The following is a 16,560-nucleotide window of genomic DNA, read 5'->3' as shown; positions in this document are numbered from 1 at the left end:
AAAATAACATGATTATCCTAAAAGTAAGGGTCAAACACTATCCATTCTCAGCACAACTAGTTCAATACCTGTTTTATATTGTATTTCACTGCTCACGGAGACTGAGTATACATTGCAATACTCTCCGGGTGTTGCAATCAACGTCTCTCCCTCATTCTCCTGGATGAAGCAGATGTGCAAGATCGTTGCAGATAAATTACCATCTTCTAGTGAAGCCACCAAGTGCTCTTGATGACAGGACAGCGTCCTATTCATCACACAGCAAGTAAGGCCAGTGCCTATTTGTGCTCAAATAATGGGTTAGTAATATTAACAGTATATTCTCTGGATTCTGGGATCAATGCAACTTGGTACTATCTAATAAGGTGCATAATTTTTTTTTTCCTTCTCCAATTCCCATAACATTTCTTCCATTTAAGATATAAACTGGTACACTATGTTGCTTTTTTTACTTTGTTTCCTAAAATGGACAAATAAAGCATGCAAGCACTAGCACAACTGAGACCATTTGCTCCATAATATTTTTCTTACCCCTAGATGATTTTTATGTCATCGTATTTTTGACCCTGCCACTCAAATCACTCAGGAACCAGAAGCAGCCCTTTAGGACAGGAACTGAAGCTATAAGCAGATGGTGCTTCAAACTGATCCTACTCTGGACCAATTTGCCAACATCTTCAAAAATTTTGAGTTATAAGTTAACTTAGAAGTCTATTTATTGCCTTCTCTGCTTTTATTAAATGGACTAACTCTTTCTGCTATGATATCTGACTCTTGCAAGCAGTCTCCTGTCAAGAGAATGCAGAACCAACAGTAGTCTTGCATTTGGTGGTTATAATCTCTTTATATCAGAACTCCTAGACAAGTCAGATACATCTGTGAACATACTGTATTCTGCAGAGGAATAGGGAATCTGATCTTATAAAAAGCAGAGTACGTCTGAATGTTGCCACCTGATAGTCATCAATGCACATAAATCCACTATTTTCCCCTCTTAAAACATGTCTTCTTGCAGGCATATGAAGTTTCTTGCAGTCAGAAGACAGAAGGATCCCTGCAACTAGCTAAAACATGAACATTGAATGTGACTTTACTTTGCATCATTACTGTGTCCAATTCAAATAAACTTCTAGGAAAGCCATTAGTTCCTCAAAGATTGTTTTAAATTGGAATATATAGCAACCTGAGAGGGACTGCAAGGACTCAAATGCATTTGCCTTTGTCATGAAATAAATTAACTTCTGAATAATTTGATAGACCCTTTAGTCAAAGTAAGGAGGTCAGCACTCTTCTGCATTGTCCCTTTCCCTAAATAGCCTACTGTACCTTAAACAGGTTGTGTGTCCTTCTTCAGTATGGGCATGGAAGCACAAAACAAGCGCTGCATATGCCGGAGCATCCCACCTGACTGCCATGTGAAGGTTCCTCCTTGCTCATGGGTGTGGACAGAGTCAATATGACACTATTTACCCTAGACAAGTTAACTGGAGAATTGACTGGCTTCTGTTGGGGTAAAAACACATCTGCTAGTCATAGATAGGCATCTTTTATGGCAGGAACACTAAGCATTTTAAGCCATATTGTATTATTGTATCTTTATCAGCTTTTTTTTCCCTTCACAAATATTTGATTTATCATATCTATCTTCAATTCTCGTCAAGACCTAACACAGAATTCCTGATGAGAGGAAAGAAAGAAATATACTAATACTTCTTCACCTGATATTAGCTCTCAGCTCTCCACCCCTAACAACAATTTATGAATCTTCAGAGGCCAAGTCCCAAATGTGACTGGTTAAACAACAAATAGATTCACAACTTTGAATCTTTTCTATTCTGGATTTCAGCCTAACACAAGTCATAAAGTTGGATCTAATATCCTCATTAGTGCAGATGGTATATAACCACCTTCATTTGGACAGAGTTCAGTCTTTTTTTAAGAATAAATCTGACTAGATACTAAATGTATTGGATATAATATTTCTATCCCATTTTCTCTAAATTCCTATGCACCAAGAATTTAAATTCACAGATCTTAAGAAAAAAAAAATTACAGTGCTATAACAATAGCTCATAGATTACCTCTCAGAAGAACTAAAGACTGCCCCACCAAAACTTTGAATAGGACTCCATTCTCTCTCAGTCAGATTTTTTTAGTCCCCACTCCCAGTCTCAGAAGTAGGACCCAGACATCACGAATCATCATCTGGCCCCTTTTCCCAACAGCCCTTGCATGGAAAGAGGGGATCTCTCACTAGACCCATTATCCTTCTCCATGAAGTTCTTCAAGTACATGGGTTATCATATAGGCAGTGCTGGCAGACTCCATCTTTCACAAATCTGACAGGTCCTGACAAAACTTTGAGAACTTAATTTCCTCCCTCTTTACTATTAGCAGCAAAACCACCATATTCCTAAAATCCAGTACTTGAGGTAAAACTTTTCTCAGTTATCACCAGCAATTTTCCCTCTCCACTTACTGAACAGCCAAAAATAGCTGGGTTTAGCAATCTGTATTCTTTGATAAGGCCCACTCCCTCATTATGATTAGCACAATTCCACATGGCACTACAGCCTGGGATCCCCTGAAGGACGACACAGTGACCCCATAGCTGCTGGTGACCAGTTGCCATTTGTATGAATTTCCCCACAGGTTGTCATTTATACCCACTGTAAAAGAAAATCTTTCTTTTTGTGATGGCCAGAGAGTCAAACCCACCCAAGAGTCAGTGGCAACCTAATTTTGGACCAAAACTTGTTCTGACCTTCTTTTTCTCTTCAGAGATCTTCAGAACCTTCCTGTTCCCCTATAAAATTCTTACACTGTCTAGTTCTTACGGTAGATATTGATGCTACATCAAAATATAACTGCTAATGCTGTTACTGTTCTCACAGCCATCTCAGGAGCACTCCAACATCTATTTCTATCTTCAGGCAGTGACAGTCTGCCCAAGTTCTCCTCCACCAGCCTGGGAAAAAGTCACTGCCAAAAGTTTTGCAAAAAGTCTTTTTCAGTCTCTTTCCTCAGGGCACATTTTGTTGACAAACTCAAAAGGACAACACAAAACCAAGATATTTCCCCAGAGTGCAAATGCTGCCAGAGCTCAGAAGCCTTTCCGCTGCCTCTTTTCGCCTACTAAGGGAAGGACAGACCTTCCCTCTTTCTTTTAAGATCTAGCTGAATCATGAAACATTCCTCTTTCAACCATTTACAATTACTTCAGTATTTTCTCTTTTGATTTTGGAGCAGGATCCTCTAAACGTCCCTTAACATATAATTTGGACTATAACAGCCATAAATCTTGATTTACTTAAAAGGAGATAAAAATTTCATTTAATAAAAAAGATACAACCCCCCCCCCCAAACTAATCTAACCTACCATACAAATAATAATTACAATAAAGCTATTTGTATTGCTTCTCTCTAATGTCCTCTGAATTCAGGTTGCTGTTAGTAGTACAAGACGATATACAGATCTGGTAGTATAGTTTGGAAGAAAGAGTCTCTGATAGAAAAATGCTGTAAGTACATTACCCTGCACACTTTAAGTAACGCTTTGATGTGGGACCCTCCCTGCATCTTTTCACCTTTCTTTCCCACAGCCAGCAATAATCATGAAAACTAAAGGAGAAAAAAAAAATGAATTGTCATCTCTCAAGTGCTTGCATTTCCCTAGAATCTTCAGGATTTTGTGTGGGCTTCATTACTGTTGTTGCTGTTATTATTACATAATGAGCACACCAGTTTTCTCAGTTGTCTTTCAGTTTTCTCAGTTCTCTTTCTTCTCATGTATTCTTCCGAGGTGTTTTAAAACCAAGCAAAGTTCTAATGCAAAATATTTCTCCTATTCTCTCTTCTGAACAAGGGGAGAGAGAAGATTTTTAATTTGATTGGCAAGGAGACACAGACGAACCATCTTTGGAAGTAACTAGTCTTCAAAAAAACCACACATATGCATATTAACTGCAAAGAGCCAAGTATTAGGTAACATGCTCTTTGAATTCTACAAACACACTTTTCTTCTCTTTAAAGTAATATTTTAACTGTTCCAAAGAAAAAAATCATTTCAAGCCCCAAATCAAATAAGCATGGTGAGTAGCTGAAGAAAAGTCTTTAAAAAGTATAAAGTTGCCTGGAATGTAGCTCAAAAACATTTCAGTGAAACAAAATTATGGATATTCCTTGGATTAATATAGTGGAAGACATTCGCAAGTTCTGAATGCTGCTTAGAGGGAAATATTTTGTGATTAGGAACAAGTGGTGGGGAACTTATTCTCTTTTGATTTTCCGTTATATTTATGGAAATTGGGTAAAGCTTTCCTGTATTCAGGAAAGAAGTGTCACATTCAAGGCTTGTGTTCACCAGACAGTACACTTGGATAAAGCTAAGAATCATACTATAAGCATACAATGAAGAAAACAGGCAGGGAAGACATGGTAGGAACTTCTCAACGCTATACCAAGGACAACGTCTTGCACACAACCAGGAGCGGGCTTTGTTTGTTTAGCAATACTTGCAAGAGTAGACACACTATCAACAAGCTGGAGGAAGATGAATTAAAAGGGAACTACGCTGAACTAGACCAAAGTGTCTTTCAGTCAGAAAGGGGAAAGCACATGTCCCTATTCAAGCACTAGAATCCACGTAAGGAGTTTAACAGGTTTTACAGTGATTCACAAATCTATTTTGGTGACTAAAAAGGGGATTTAGGCTAAATTCAGACCTGTAAGGCCCAGACAGCTGGACCTATAATGTCCACACTCAGTCACTTGCAGTTCTGCCCATATAATCTAACACTGGAAGCACTTCAAACTTTTTATCTGTGCAGTCTGTATCTCAATATGGTTTGAAAATTCATGACTAAAGTCTGTTGATGAACAAGAGAAGCAACTCTTGTTACAGTTCAAAGATAAGAGGCAGCACTTAATTTCTCTCTCTTAGAACCTGCATGGACACACTCTTCTGCTATTCTAAGAAGTCATCATATTGCAGATGTGACAGATTTCAGCAAAGTGTGGCAGCAACAGTCACCTTCATTAAAAAAGGTAGATGTGGGCCAAGCTTGCTTTCTGGTTAGAGGAAAGACTGAAGGTGTGGGTTCAAACTGAGGTTCAATCTCAAGAGACTCAAACCCTAATTCCTCACTTCCTGGAAGTGTACTCTGCCTGCTATGCAGTCGAATAGTCTGGGTTACCACCCCTTCTAATTTTTCTCCAAAATCAAGGCTATTAGATCAGAAAGGCAGTGTGTGCTTATGTGGAGGGAAGCAGCTTGGGGGTGTCATACAAGTAGAACACTATCTCACTCCATTGCCAGCTTAAGTTGAGGGTATTCAGCTTGAGAAGGGAACTCTGTGAGGATCTTTTCTGATCACCAGGCTAATACACAAGTTTTATCACGGTTTAGCCCTGGCCCGGCCCAATTTGGCAGCTAAAACCAAGCAGTTGGGCTCCCAGTTCCCTTCTTCCTTGCCCTCAGGGAAAGGGAAAAGAGCAGAAAAGACTTGCCGGTTGGAAACTAAAATTAAAACTAACAATAATAAATATATACCAATATATGAAACTGTGCCCCCACCCCTTGATGACTATCCATCACCACAAATGCTGCAGAGCAGGTATGGAGAAGGGTCAGAGGCAGGAAGGAGACAGACTCTGCAACTGGATTCAGGAGTGCATGAATCCAGGACCAGAGGCAGACAGACAAGGTCCTCAATGGATGTTGGCCACCAAAGAAGAGAGACTGACCCTCGTGATCCCTCAGGTTTATATTGAGTATGACACAATCAGAATGGAATACTCTGTTGGTCAGTTTGGGGTCACCTGTTCTATCACAGCCCCTCCCTGCAGGTGAGACCCTTTTTCACCCCTTTGACTTATAGCATTCCACCAGCTCAAGGGTGGTCTTGGTTACTATAGGAATAAGTATAAGCAATGGCCTCTCTGCATACCAGTGCCCTGTGTTATTGATTCTAGACAAAGTAGACAAGTTTCTGGGAGACTATACTCTTTGTTCCAATATTCACTTTAGGCCTCATTCAAACTAAAAAAAAGGATTATAAATATTGTGGTTTGTAAATTCAAGAAATTGTATCTATTAAAAATGTCCATAGCTAAAATAATGTTATAATTTAGGGAAGATTTATGAAGCAAACAACACTCCCATATCTCAGTAGGTGAATGGAAAACAAATCACTTAGCTATAAATTCCCTACTGTATTCCAGAGTATTTCAATGAAGCATGCTCCTTAGCACAAGACAAGGCTGGTGGCTCATCACCAACATTCACTGGCGGGTAACTGCCACAAAGACAAACCTCCCCACAGTGTTACCTTCTGACACCCAGATCATCTCTCCTTCCTGCAGGAGACCCACTAGTACCTCAAGTCATGCTGGAGAGAAATGTGCTATTTTTAGTTCACTATCTTGCAACATTCAACAAAGACAACAGAATATCAAAGCAATTACATACTCAAACTTCAAAGTGTCCACATCATTCAATTACTGTAGAGTAATGAGTAAAGGCATCTACTGTCACATTTACTATCTCTGTATGTTAGATAAACATGTATCAAATTAAAAAACGTTGGTTCCAATTATTTTTTTAATTGCATTTTAAAGTCTTAGTCACACATTTAAAGATATTGCTATTCAGTCATTTAGCAAAATTAAATCGGACAACTCAAATTGAAAATAAGGCCCATATCTGGGTTTTATCCTCTTGGCATTACATATCAAAGTCTATATAACATTAAAGATTTTTTCTTAATTGCCTCAAAAATTGAACTACTTACACAAAGAAGTGTCATATTTCACATTTTTTAACTATAAACAGCCTTCTATTCCAGACAAGCAGGCAAAGTTTGAAAGGCACCATATCTTTCTTTTATATACACACAGGAGCCTGAACACAAGCAAGTCTAACCAATTTCACCAAATACTTTATCCTGATGCAAACAGTTCTGTTAAAGCAATAACTCTAAACTATGGCATATGCTGGGGGAACAAAGAAGCAGAAAGAAAAGCAATACATTGAATGCCTTTTCTTCCCATATGAAAGGTGACAAACATTTTGGCAAATGTTCCATGGAAGGCTTAAGTTACAAGAATAGATAGGAAAAAAAAAAAGCAACTGTTTTGTCTCTCTATATTAGAAGTCTTCAATTTCTGTTATAGAAAAAATAAATGAATAACCATTTTAAAAAAAACCTTCCCAGGAGGAAGTAAATATTTTCAGAAATACATTTTCTTTAAAATTGCTATACTATATTTACTATCCATTTGGTGATGTAATTTAAAAAGGGACTAGCTAGGTCATATCAAACACACTTCTCTTTGCAGTGGTCTCTGAAAGCAACAGAACATCAATATAAAGTTGTGATGTGTTCTTTTTAAGCTCTGTGTAATTGCATCTTGTTTCCCTTTATTTAATGTTTTTCTTAATGTTTCAAATAAAACAACTACTTAAAAAGCATGGATAATTTCATTTCTCAGACTCAGACCAAATCCTTCTCTGAAGGAAAAGATTCGAGCTGATTAAATACTGGACCAGCATCAATGTCTTATATTCCACTATTTAAATCAAAACAAAACAGCTCCTTGCTTGGTAACGTCATTAAGATCTAAAGCAATGTATAGAGCAAATTTCCTTCATATCTATAGATTATCCTTTGCAACAAGAATGGGGCATGGGGAAGAAACATGTTTTACTAATAAACTATAAAGCAATTATAGAAAACATTGAGACTTCAATTAACCTGTTCCAGAAAGTACTGTGTAAATATTTCTATCTGACCTTTTTTTTTTGTTTAATGACATTGCAAAGAAGAACAAAGTATGAAAATATAATTAATCTCAATCACATTCCAGTGGAATGTACTATTAAAAGAACTTGAATAATTATTTTATGATTATTCTGTTAGATGACTACACTGAAATACAATTAAGTATTTACTGTGATGTCACAGGCATAAAAAAAAAAACAGTCACCAGTCTTCATTTTACTTTATATGCTAAAATTTCCCTTAGGAATAAAACAACAACATTCATAGATCATACAAGACTTTCTTCAATATTAAAAATATAAATTTACATTACCTATGATACAGCAAAACTTTCCCAGCGTTCTTGAACTTTTCCAGTTCAGTTTGTATCAACGTTTATAAATGCCTTCCTGAATTTAACTTCTCATGTTCAGTATCTGTCCTCTAAGCATGTAATTGAGCCATTTAAGTTGCTTAGGCAACTTGAAGGAAATTTTGCCTGAGTAATAACTAAAGAACTAGATCTTCAGCTTAGAGAGGTTTCATTTCCTGTTCTTTCACAGGACAACAACTCCTTCACATTGTTTATAGCATTAGTATTGAGCATCTAGATTTGTTTCTCCTGAAATCTCCATGTTTCTTCCTTGACTAAACACATTGTCTTTGAAATTACTAACGCCAATCTAGTGGCTCACAAACTGTTGTGGTGAATTTAAGAGGGCAAAGCCATAAAAAAAAAAAAACAAAAAAGACAAAACCCCATAGTCATACAACCCATAATCAATCTACATAGTACTATACTGGATAACAATTGTCTACTTCAAAACAAAAATTAGAACCTGACTGATTCTCCCATGCACACACAGGAACAAATCTTCTGGATTAAAAAAAAACCAAAAAAATGTAACTTAAACTCTTATTTGACATCAAATAACATCAATAATATAGTAATGTTATATTCCACATAACAGTGCCAATTATTTTTAATAAGGTGTAAAATCACGTATTTTAAGAAATACTTACATTCTGCGTATTTCTGAAGCTGAGAGAACTCTCCCGGACTAAGGTTAACCCACTTCTCCTGGCTCGTCATACTGGCAGTATGGGTCTTTGTTAAATATCAGAAAGACATTTCCTCTGATCCAGGTGATATAAACTCCATAAAGGTTTGTAGCTTCAGTTCACAGTGCTTGGAGACTAGAGAGATGGCATCAGTCAATGTGGAAGAAGATTTTGATGCTATGAACTGCTCCCAGTATGTTGGTTCAATGGTGAGTTACAGCACTGTTAAAAGAAGATCAACCATTAGAAGCATAAATATCAGTCTTATTATTGCAATAATTGTAACTGACAAATATTTTCTTATATGCAGTTTTGCTCAAAAATCTCTCCATACAATATTTGTCCATAAATAGTTTTATGTGTATTTCCAAATTTTATTTTTTTAATTCTAAACGCTTATGTGCAGCACTGATAATGAAAATTCAGAGATTGTTTAGGACCAAACTACATCTGGTTACTTGTTTGGGGATGTTTCTGTTTTAGTAACAACCACGGCAAAAGTAAATACCATCTATCAGTACACTTGGTTCCCTATGATTTTAAAATGAGATTCAGGTAAATGGGTTTGTATCCAATTACATTGTTGTACAGCGCTGTATGACTTTGTCAGAAATGTTCTGAAGTGTCTAACTCCCCATGTCAAACATGAAATGGATTCTGCAGTTTGGTGAAAAGTTCATGAGAGCTATATAAATATTAACTATTCTAACAAAATAGTAGGAGTTTGACTTCTAGAATGTCACAACATTGCTGAAGTCACTATGGAAAATCAAATATAACTGTTAGCACCAGTGCAAACAAGTTCAGGAAAAAAAAAAAGATCAAATTGTGAGTGCCATATCATTTCTATTTTATGCTGGTTTTACCTCCATAGGACAGACCTTAGAAAAGAAACACATTATTCCTTGCACAACAGGTAGGATACTTTTCATCAAATTTTAGCCATTTGAACATCAGGTACATCATCCAAGACTGTCATCTAAGGCTCTCTCTTTAATCAGTGGAGAGAGACAGGTGGCCCAGACAGCAATTAATCCCTCCAGTTGCAACACAATCTTAAAATGTGATGAATTGCCTTCCTACGGTATTTATCTTTCATTATTGATTACAGAGGTTGCCTAGATGACAAGTTTAGACTAGAAAGCTAATTTTAGACCATAAGTGGAATCTCTTTAGATGCCTAGCGATGTGTCATTTACAAGGGTCAGACTAGAAAAAGAGCAAAGGAAAAAAATGAGACCACAAGGGACTGACACAGTAATGGAACGAGAGCTAAGGAGAAAGATATTGGCAGACAGGAGAGGAGAGAAAAGGAGCAAAATGCCACATAGGGGGAGGAAATAAAAGAAAGAAATAGAAAAGCTAGGAACAGACACATATGAAAAAAGATACTTTAACTCAATGAGGAGTATCATTCCTGGAGAAAGAAATTGAGGGAGAAAGAAAGAAATTGAGAGAGAAAGAAAAAGAAATTGAGAGAGAAAGAAAAAGAAATTCAGGGAGAAAGAAAGAAATTCAGGGAGAAAGAAATCCTAGTCCCAGAGCAAGGTTTAATTGCTCTCAGGCCCTTCTCAGTGAATGATCTGAGTATCTATACCTATATTATCAGCACTTAAAGCTATTTAAATACAATAACAGTCTACTCGGCAACTGCCTTCTCTTCAAAATTTGAACCAGAATAGATTCCTATGATCTTCATCTCCTCAAGTTAGAATAAAACATAAATTAGAAGAGGCGTGGTACTGTTGCGCTGATGGTTGACCGTGTTGATCTTAGAGGACTTTCCCATCCTTAATGATTCTAAGATCTAGAAATGCTGATTGAACAAATAACAAAAATTAACAGGAGCATGGACACTGAGTTGGAAAAAGCAATATTAATGTGGATAATATTGCTTAAGTGCAAGGCACATCAACCTACAACATCAGTAAATCAGTGCCAGAAAAGAGGCGGTAACTACAAAAGCTAAAAGTGATACTCAGTAAGAAAAGCTATCATACTGTTCCAAGAACCTCAGTCCTCTTATTTATGATGAAAGAAAATAACTATGGTCAACAGGGACATTCTAATCAAATTAGAGATGTTTCATCTCTGACGGTTGATTAGATTGTATTGAAGAGAGTTTTATTTTACCAAATAGATGCATTTTTCTCATATTCTTGACGACTGATTAGATTTTACTGAAAATGTCTTTATATTTGCATAACTGATTTAATAGAAACAAAATTTTGTACCACAATTTCATCCAGTATTACTTTTTGCATGCTTAACTACATCAGCTTTGTTACCTGTAAAAGCTTACATTGCTGAATGCTGTACAGTCAGACATTATTTCTGTTATTTAATATGAACATTTCTGACAACCAGCCTAGCATTAGAATTGCTATTGCTAGCAAGATAATAACTGCTGTGTGCTCTAAACTGACCAATCTATCAAGTGAAATACCTTTAGCTGACCACTGTCTATAGATTTTAGTGTACACACAGTATCTGAGCAGTGAAAACAAATGTTTTCCCACCAACTTCTCCTTCTCTATCTTCAGATCTACATTGCCACTTCACCTATCCTTTGCCCTTCACCAGACACGCAGGCTCTACTGCCTAGGAATAGTAGCTGCAAGAAAAGGTACATGACCTGAATGAGATGGGAGCAACGGTAAAATTTAGTATGGGTATGCAGTTCACAGGAAAGAAGATGAAGCCTGTGTGCAAGCCAGCAGAGTTATTATGGAAGATATAACAGAGTTTAAGGCCACATTATTATCTTGGAAAACTCTCCAAACCCAAATTCCTTCCTTTGAAGAAGAAGACTGTGGGGGGATCTAGTAGAACTAATATGGCAGGTTTAATCTTGGAACAGTAATGGGGAAGTAGAGGCAGACCTCCGAGGATGACTTGGTCATGTACACCAGCGTGCACAATGCAAGAATATGCAGAAATTTAATGGAGAAAGTCTCAGCAAAAGGAACCTTATAGAGGCTTCCTTTTTTAGCTTCCTATTAAGTTCTGCTGCAAGGGAGGCTTGAAAAGGAAAGTTCCCTGCTCCCTGCATCATTCAGCTTTCAGTTAAACTTTTTGTCATTTCCCCTTTTTATATAGATAATAATGTAGCTAAAAAGAAATCAAGCATCTTATACAGATACTGACGACAAGTCATCAATGCATATTTGTGCTGTATGGTGGGTGCCATTTGTTAAGGTAAACATTTTAAGATCACCTGTATCTTACACAGTGTCTTCATTTCTGTAAAAGCAAACATTAATTTACATTATCTTTTTCAGTAGTGTTTAATTTAAATCCATTCTTCTGAACTTCATTTTAGTGATCTTTTTCTCAAACCTTCTCAGGAAGGTCACACAGTGAGAAACCTATATGTAAGTACACAAAGAGGAAAGGAGTAACAGAGATAATACTATCACACAGGAAAAAAAACAAAATAAACAAAACAAACTACAACGTTAATTAAATGTGCTTGCTGGCAAGCAGAATAAAGATCAGTAGCACTAAACAGATACAGTCATATGACCTCTCCATTCAGATGTAAATTACTTTGAAGAACACAAACTTTGAAGAACTACAGGATACAGTTAAAATATATGTCAGATAGGGAACTCCTCCACCAATCCTCTAGAGTTTGACCTATTCCAGTTAACTCAGATCTGTGCACACATTTTGTTAGTATCTGGTCGGGCAAGATCCATCACCCTCTCAATCAGACACAAAGCAGGTATTACAAATAAAGAGAAATTAGAAACACTGCATTAATAAACAACTCATTTTATCACAAAAATTAGAAAAAAAAATTCTTCCTCCTCTATCCACTGAAAACAATAAGTCTTAGAATTCCAGTCCCATTTATGATGTGTTTCTATTTCTGGATTTGAGAGTTTATTAAGTTTTCTAACCAGGATTCCTACCAGGCCACATACCCAAACTAGGAAGCAAAGTTTTGTTAAAAACGCTACAAATCAAATTACTCAGCATTCAGTCAACAATCCTAGCAAACTTAGATTTCCAGGAATTCTCCAAGCTACTGAACTCCTCAGCAGCTCTGCTGAAATGCAGCTGACGAGAGAAGAGAAAGTAATCCACAATGGAGGAGAAAAAACAAATGTAAAGGCACAGCCCCTATACACCAACCTCAACATTCAAATCATCTCATTACACTTTGTAAAGTCCTCAAGCCAAGGAAAGAGTTTTCAGAAAGTATGGGAGTGGGGCAGTGGGAATTACCTCCAGTCCTACAGAAACCAATGAGCAATACTGGGTTCAGCTTCTTACTTTTGAGTTCAGAGGACTGTCCCCTGTGCAAACACGTCCAGCTCCTCAACCAATGCAACTGCCTGTGCTTCCTCCTGGAAGGCAAAAGGGCTTCTTTTGGGGGGTCTATTTTCACTGCCACAACCAATAGTATGAAACTCTTCTTAAGGCATACCTTAAGGGGCTTTTCACCATAACAGGGAAACCCAAAACAGCCTTGAAACTGGCTTTTTGGAATTAGCTATTTTTTTCCTTTCTACCACTCCTTCCATAATGTACATAGAATCATAGAATCACCAGGTTGGAAAAGACTTCTTGGATCATCGAGTCCAACCATTCCTATCTGCCACTAAACCATGTCCCTGAGCACCTTGTCTACCCATCTTTTAAACACCTCCAGGGATGGAGACTCAACCCCCTCCCTGGGCAGCCTCTGCCAGTGCCCGCTGACCCTTTCTATGAAAAATTTTTTCCTTATGTCCAGCCTGAACCTTCCCTGGCACTTGAGGCCAGGGAAGCTTGAGGCCATTCCCCCTTGTCCTGTCCCCTGTCACTTGGGAGAAGAGGCCAGCTCCCTCCTCTCTACAGCTTCCTTTCAGGTAATTGTAGAGAGCAGTAAGGTCTCCCCTCAGCCTTCTCTTCTCCAGGCTAAACAACCCCATCTCTCTCAGCCACTCCTCGTAAGACTCGTTCTCCAGCCCCTTCACCAGCTTCGTTGCTCGTCTCTGGACACGCTCCTTGCATACAATTTCATTATTAATTGGCAGTTACTCCATAGAAGGGGCACAGGGTAAGGCTGATGGCAAGAAGAGGTGCAAGTGACAAATGACAGATCTTAAGTAAGCATTTTCCATGCAATACAAGACTGAGGCTTTCATGTCTTTTCTTCCATTTCCCTTCAGTTTAGTATGCTTATGTTTTTATTGGGAAAGAAGAATTAAAAAAGAAAAATAATAAAAAAAAAAAAGAACGGGAAAGAAAAAACACGAACCCTAAGGAAACAAGTTTCGTTATAGGGAAACTACAATTCTCCACAACATGACTGATTAATGATTTTTGCCTGAACAACAGGAATAAATATCACAGAATATTTTATACCTTAATTGCTATGGAGGCTGAAGCAATTACACTTTTCAAGAAATTTTCTGTACAGAATGTACTTGATATTTCCTTAATTTCAGTTCTACACCTTCACCACAGTTAGCTGGAAGCTGTGATTTCAATGTGGATTTTCCAAAGGAGAATTTTTACATGTTAGATACCACATGCTGACACATGTACCTGAAATAGTTTTCTCTATTAACTCCTGCAATCAGTTCAGAGAGCAGGTAGGTTCTTTTAATGAAAAGGCCAAAGCATCTTTCCTCTGAAAACTGTATCATTTGTGGGTTTAGCAAACAATGGAAAAGTACACATTTAATCAACCCTTGTTGAACAACTCAGCCTTCATTGTGTTTTTTTACACATCGCAAGAGAACATATAAGATTTATGTACAACTTATACATAAGGGAAACGATGCACTATTGCACTATTTATTCTTTCTTAATTAAGCTGTTAGGATCAAAGTACATATCTCCTGGGCACTGACGACCCACACTTGCTATTGAACCTTAAGGATATTCTCTCTATGAAGGCTGTTATTGTCAAAACAGCTGAACAAGAAAAAAACCAAACCTAACAATGTCTAATTTCTTGGAAATGCACGCATTACTTACAGATACACAACACGATTTGTGTAGGTACTCCTGCAATCCATTTTACAATTCACAAAAAACAATGTCTCTAATGTCTGAAATAGTCCAAATTTTCATAATTGAAAGTTTATTCTGAAGAGCTGGGGGGAAAGAGGGGACACAGACCCCATCAACAGCATTCACAAATCACCATCCTGATTTCTTTACTCTCAACTACAAAAGTATTATGATTATTTATAATTGCTGCTGAATTAATGGCATGCATGAAAAAAAAAAAGCCCTCATAACAAAACCACTACAGCTTTTTCCTACATAAATTGCATATTTTACATAACAACATCCTCTTGGTTTTTTGCAGTGATTAGCACACATAGCCATTTTAGTAGTACACAATCTTTATCAACTTAGCAAAGGATGCTTACTGATGTAAATTAATGTAATTCTGAAATATAAACTCTAAACATTGACACACTGAAAACAGTGAAAATTTGCTTACCAAGATGTAAAATCTCTCCTGTTAAAGAAATTACTTCAACACAATTCAATAGCATGCATGTTTTCCTGACTACTTTACCCCCAGGTGTACTAGTCTAGGACATGTAAACACATCCATTTAAATTTTAATGCAAAGATATGGACTGTATTCCTCTGAGAAGCAATTATTCAAATTCAATTCCTCGTATTTTTTATATGTGATATATCAGTAAACACTGGGAATACATGCAGCACAAAAGCTATTGTGATAGGATAAGCAGCATACTTAATCTTTGAGAAAACATTTTACAATTATGATAGCATGTGATAGTGAGAAATATTATCAACAAAAAGTAAACACTGATAAAAAAATTAGCAGAATGCAAGACAGCAACATGAATGTAGTTACTTACATTTAAAACACAGGCATACATTTTAAATTATATTTTTACTTTGCTCTATTAAGCTTAACTTCACCTAATGTTACTTTAAAAACAACTTCAGATAGATCTAAATTTTTTCCAGCTCCTAGGCTTGCTGTTTCCAAGTTGCTACACAAATTACCTACAAATCATAAGAATTACATTCAAGTTTCTCAGTGTTTTCTTCACTTAAAAGAGATATTGAAATAAATTTAACACAAGGAGAATCTAGGACAAGGAAATACCACAAGGTATATGTGCTGATGCATCACAGATTTATAAAGGTTTTCTCCTTGCTTTAAATAATATAACTGAATAAACCAAAAATAAGCTGACATCTTTTCAGATCAGAACTTATTCTACACTTACGGGAGAAGCAGCATATAATTCAAAAATCTTCTCAAGTGAGAGTCATGGAACTGTTCCCAATGCTAAAAAATTCTCAATAACAATTCTGGGAAAACAGATTTTAAATAAAAAGTCAAGAATTGAAATGGAAGTTTGAGGAGTTAGTCATCCTTCTTATCATTTCACATCAATGACTAATCTAGAAAATGTGTTCATAGGGCCATAAGATTTGGTACCATTTCTATTATGAATAAATGATCACCCTGTATAATATTCTGATTGCATAGGTAAATTGTTACAAATATACTGATACCAGGAGAGAAAATAAGCCAAAAACCCTGAAATTTACCTCACACAAAAACCCCAGACAATAAACTATTTAGACAGAAAAAATTCTAGACAGTTTTTAGTATTATGAAATTGGTGAATTTCAAATATATAGTATTTGAATATCAAAAGCCTTACAAGAAGGCTGATAGCTGAGGCTTATGACTGGTGTTCTTTAATAAATGGAACAAAGCAATCTGGGAGAGAAAGCA

At 36.7% G+C, this 16,560-nt stretch overlaps 1 protein-coding gene across 13 annotated transcripts in view; it reads right to left on the bottom strand.

Moving 5' to 3' along the window:
- DGKB (diacylglycerol kinase beta) overlaps window positions 1–16,560 on the bottom strand; it is a 475,249-nt gene that overhangs the window by 312,574 nt on the left and 146,115 nt on the right. For 12 of the 13 annotated variants that reach the window (XM_054059507.1, XM_054059504.1, XM_054059502.1 and 9 more), the window contains one exon: window positions 8,784–9,044. The exons of the other annotated variant lie outside the window; for it this stretch is intronic. In XM_054059507.1, coding sequence (XP_053915482.1) covers window positions 8,784–8,853 — 70 coding nt within the window. In that variant the 5' untranslated portion in view covers window positions 8,854–9,044. The remainder of the gene's footprint in view (window positions 1–8,783; window positions 9,045–16,560) is intronic. 13 annotated transcript variants of the gene reach the window in all.

This window comes from Cuculus canorus, chromosome 2, assembly GCF_017976375.1.
Source record: "Cuculus canorus isolate bCucCan1 chromosome 2, bCucCan1.pri, whole genome shotgun sequence".
Classification (NCBI taxonomy): domain Eukaryota; kingdom Metazoa; phylum Chordata; class Aves; order Cuculiformes; family Cuculidae; genus Cuculus; species Cuculus canorus.
This window is presented reverse-complemented; position numbering and strand designations above follow the sequence as displayed.